At 44.2% G+C, this 1,858-nt stretch overlaps 1 protein-coding gene across 1 annotated transcript; it reads left to right on the forward strand.

Moving 5' to 3' along the window:
• Positions 1-649: 649 nt before the first annotated feature.
• On the forward strand, positions 650-1,831 carry LOC127282302 (GRB10-interacting GYF protein 2-like; the record flags this gene model as incomplete). The annotated part of the gene is made up of 1 exon (XM_051306469.1): positions 650-1,831. A coding segment is annotated over one exon (1,182 nt), but the record flags the coding sequence as incomplete, so codon positions are not given.
• Between the last annotated feature and the right edge of the window lie 27 nt (positions 1,832-1,858).

Raw genomic sequence — 1,858 nt, forward strand, 5'->3', positions numbered from 1 at the left:
TGCTTCAGCGACCACTGTTGGGCGTGACAGTGGAACGTTGTACACTTGTTGACCGGGGGCTTGGCTTAATCGCCTGGTCGCGAGACGGGGGCCCTCTATATGGTCCTCCCCAATCCCAAGCTTGAGCCGTGTGGTGAGGGGATGCATGATTGAGGGGTTGTCAATCTTAAGCACGAATGCTGAGTTTACTGTATAAAATGTTTGAATTTACCTTCCCTCACTTAAGGGTGGTGCGTTAGTGGGGTGGTTGTTGGGCATGGACTGTCTTTCTATTCTATTCTATCGCTTTTCTTTCTTTCTTTCCTTTTATTTTCTTTCTTCTTCTTTTATCTATTCTTTCTATATTTCACTTTTTCCTTACTTCTTCTTCTCTCTTTTCTTATCTATTCTTTTACATTCTTTTCTTTCCTTTTCTTTTCTTTCCTTTTCCTTTTCTTTCCCTTTCTTTTCTCCCCGGTAGAGTGTTCTTGCCGCGACTTCGGTTTTGGTGTGGGTACTTGTCCGGGTTGTTCATGTTGGGCTTCTATTCTGTTAGCGATCCAACGCTGCCTGATGGGTGAGGGGTACGAACCAGATGATGAACAAATTTAAAATTGCCTCGGAAAAAAATTATTATTTAAAAAAACAAATTGATGTATGTGTGTGTGAGAGTGGTGATGAGTGTGAGTGTGGTGCAAAGGGTTGTGTGTCTGAGAATGCTTCGGGTGTGAGTGAGACTTCCGGTTCAACCGTGAACCGTGTGATTTCGCGTTCGCCAGTGAGAAAGCCTGAATTTGAGTTGGATGTGTCATCGGATGAATCTGTGATTGGTAGCAGAAAGCAATCGTCGAAGAAGAAGAAAAAGGAGAAGGCGGAGCGAAAGAGAAGGCGTGATTTAGAGAAGGAAAGAGTGCGTGCAGAAAAGGAACGTGAGAATGTGGAAAAAGAACGTGAGCGTGAATGTGCTGAAAAGGAAAGGTTGCGTATGGAGGAAGAAAAGAGAAGGAGTATGAATGAGATGAAGAAAAAAGAGAGTGAATGTGTGAAAGTGAATGCTGATGAAAGTATGGATGTTGATGAGCGTATAAATGTTGAAAGTGTTCTTTCGGAAGCTAGAACCATCGCGCGAGGAATTGGTGTTATCCTTAGGGATGATGCGAATGAAGTGGCGGTGGAGGTGACTGAAAGAGTAGAGAAGGAGGTAGCGAGACTAGAGGATTTGCTGATGAAAATGTCAATGGACAATGCAAGAATGCGTGGAAGGTTGATGGAGAGGGAAAGAATGAGTGAGTGTGTTGTTAAGGTGGCGGAGAGTGTGTCTGTTATGTGTGAAGTAGCTGAAAGGGTTAGCAAGAGTGTAGAGTCTATGAATGAAGTGTGTGAAAAGGTGAGAGAGTGTGAAATGAGTGGTGTTACGAAGAGGAGTGATGTTAAGCAGAGTTTTGCGGTGATTGTGAAAGGTGCGAATGAAGAGTTGACAACGAGAGAGGTGAAAAAGCGAATGAATGAAGCGATTGTTAATGATGTGAATGTGTGTGTGAAGAAGGTTAGACCTGCGAAGGGTGGAGGTGTGATTGTCGAGACAGCAACAGATCGGGACAGGGGGGTCCTTACGGCTTGCCCAAACTTTGGACAAGCTGGTCTCAGAGTCGAAAGACCAAGGACCATGGACCCGCGTGTCCTTGTCTATGACGTCCCGAACAGTATGTCGGAAGCAGAGTTGATGTTTAGTGTGTATGAAAAGAGTGTAAAAGATGTGATCAGTTTGAATGAATTCAAGAATCGGGCGCGAATAGTGAAGAGGCTTTGTAAAGAGGGTGCAGATTTGGCAAATGTGATTGTGGAAATGCCAGTAAAGTGTAGAGATAAAGTTGTGAGC

The sequence above is a fragment of the Leptopilina boulardi genome, unplaced genomic scaffold (genome assembly GCF_019393585.1).
Source record: "Leptopilina boulardi isolate dan_hultmark-lab unplaced genomic scaffold, ZJU_Lbou_2.1 LbouV2_294, whole genome shotgun sequence".
In the NCBI taxonomy this organism is placed as follows: Eukaryota; Metazoa; Arthropoda; class Insecta; order Hymenoptera; family Figitidae; genus Leptopilina; species Leptopilina boulardi.